This window comes from Homarus americanus, unplaced genomic scaffold, assembly GCF_018991925.1.
Source record: "Homarus americanus isolate GMGI-L3 unplaced genomic scaffold, GMGI_Hamer_2.0 scaffold19012, whole genome shotgun sequence".
NCBI lineage: Eukaryota > Metazoa > Arthropoda > Malacostraca > Decapoda > Nephropidae > Homarus > Homarus americanus.
The window spans coordinates 107,539-109,159 of record NW_024716981.1 but is presented as its reverse complement, the minus strand read 5'-3'; the positions used below and the strand labels follow the sequence as shown (position 1 = coordinate 109,159).

General features: G+C 40.8%; 1 protein-coding gene across 1 annotated transcript; it reads left to right on the top strand.

Moving 5' to 3' along the window:
* Nucleotides 1-437: 437 nt before the first annotated feature.
* LOC121858765 (tyrosine-protein kinase Srms-like) lies at nucleotides 438-1,421 on the top strand. Its single transcript, XM_042355392.1, has one exon. The coding sequence runs from the start codon at nucleotides 438-440 to the stop codon at nucleotides 1,419-1,421; it is 984 nt and encodes a 327-aa protein (XP_042211326.1).
* The last annotated feature ends 200 nt before the right edge of the window (nucleotides 1,422-1,621 follow it).

The following is a 1,621-nucleotide window of genomic DNA, read 5'->3' as shown; positions in this document are numbered from 1 at the left end:
ATCATCACTACCATCATCATGATAATCATTACCATCATCAGCATAATCATTACCACCATCATCACTACCATCATCATCATCATCACTACTATCATCAGCTTTATCAGAGCCATCATCAATACCATCATCATCACTACCATCATCAACCTCATCACTACCATCATCATGATAATCATTATCATCACTACCATCATTATCATCACTACCATCATCATGATAATCATTACCATCATCAGCATAATCATTACCACCATCATCACTACCATCAAAAACCTCATCAGTACCATCACCATGGTAATCATTACCAGCATCATCACTACCATCATCAACCTCATCACTATCATCATCAAATTCCAATGCCTCTTACTACAAAAAAAAACTAAAAAAAAAAATAACTGTGGTCCCAAAACGTTGGAACTAGAAAAATCATTTACATTATGAATTCCCGTGTGAAACGTATCGTAGAAACCCGTCAAGCTGCCGCTGTGGTCGAGCGTCAAGGAGCTCGACGATGGAACAAACACCACCCTGGTCCAAAAATGGTAGGGAAAAATAATCTCAATACATCGACCGTAAATTCCCGCGTGAGACGTATCGTAGAAACCCGCCAAACAGCCGCTCTAGTCGAACGTCAAGAAGCTCGCGAGTGGGTTAAAAGTCTCCTGAGTCGACGCCTACCATCACACGTAAATGAGCTTAGCAGTGATGTGGTGAAAGATCTCCACGTCATGAGGGAAATAGGACAGGGAAAGAATGGCATTGTATCGCTCATCCGGCATGAGGGTGAGCTCAGGGCTATGAAGGTACTCAAGGATGCGGATTTCGAAATATTGTTAGAGGAGATCCAGATGCTCAGAAAAGTGAACGGAGCTGGTGGTGCCCCTGTTTTGCATGGCGTTTGTATCGATCCCTTTATCATTATCCAGTCATATGTAGGGATGCCATACGAAAAATACTTGTCACGTTGCCCACCTAATAAGGTTCTCTTCTCCCTGGTAAAACTTGGTGAAAGATTATCAGAAATTCACCAGAACAATTTGTCACACAACGATTTGAAAATAAACAACGTTACCGTCACCTTGCTGCCAGGTGGTGAGGCCGACATACATATTATCGACTTTGGTGAATGCAGCGGATTCGGTATCCCTTTAGACGAGCAATACTCTGCAAAAGAGGATATGCGCATCTACTGGGTTGCCCCAGAAGTGAAGAGGGGTGGTGTCATCACACGCGCCTCAGACGTTTTTTCATTCGGACACATAATTCATAAAATCTATTCAGAGTTCACGAGCTTTAACGATTCCGTTAAAACTCGGCTTCTCGATTTGTATCTGAGCGCCACCAAAGTCGACCCCGAAGTCAGGTTATCACTGGATGACCTAATCGGTCATTTGACCGAACTGGCTCACCAAAACCAGTGAATAAAATTGTGAACGCGATACATATGTCATTGTAATATTTCTAATAAAGTTTCTTTGTTTATCCATACAAGTTTAATTTATATCATAACATTTTACATACTGTAATATAAACTGTGTAGTCAATATTATGCATAAACACTTTAGTTTGCCATATTTCGTAAAGAGCATGACCAATTTCAATGATTTTGTTTATATTTTAC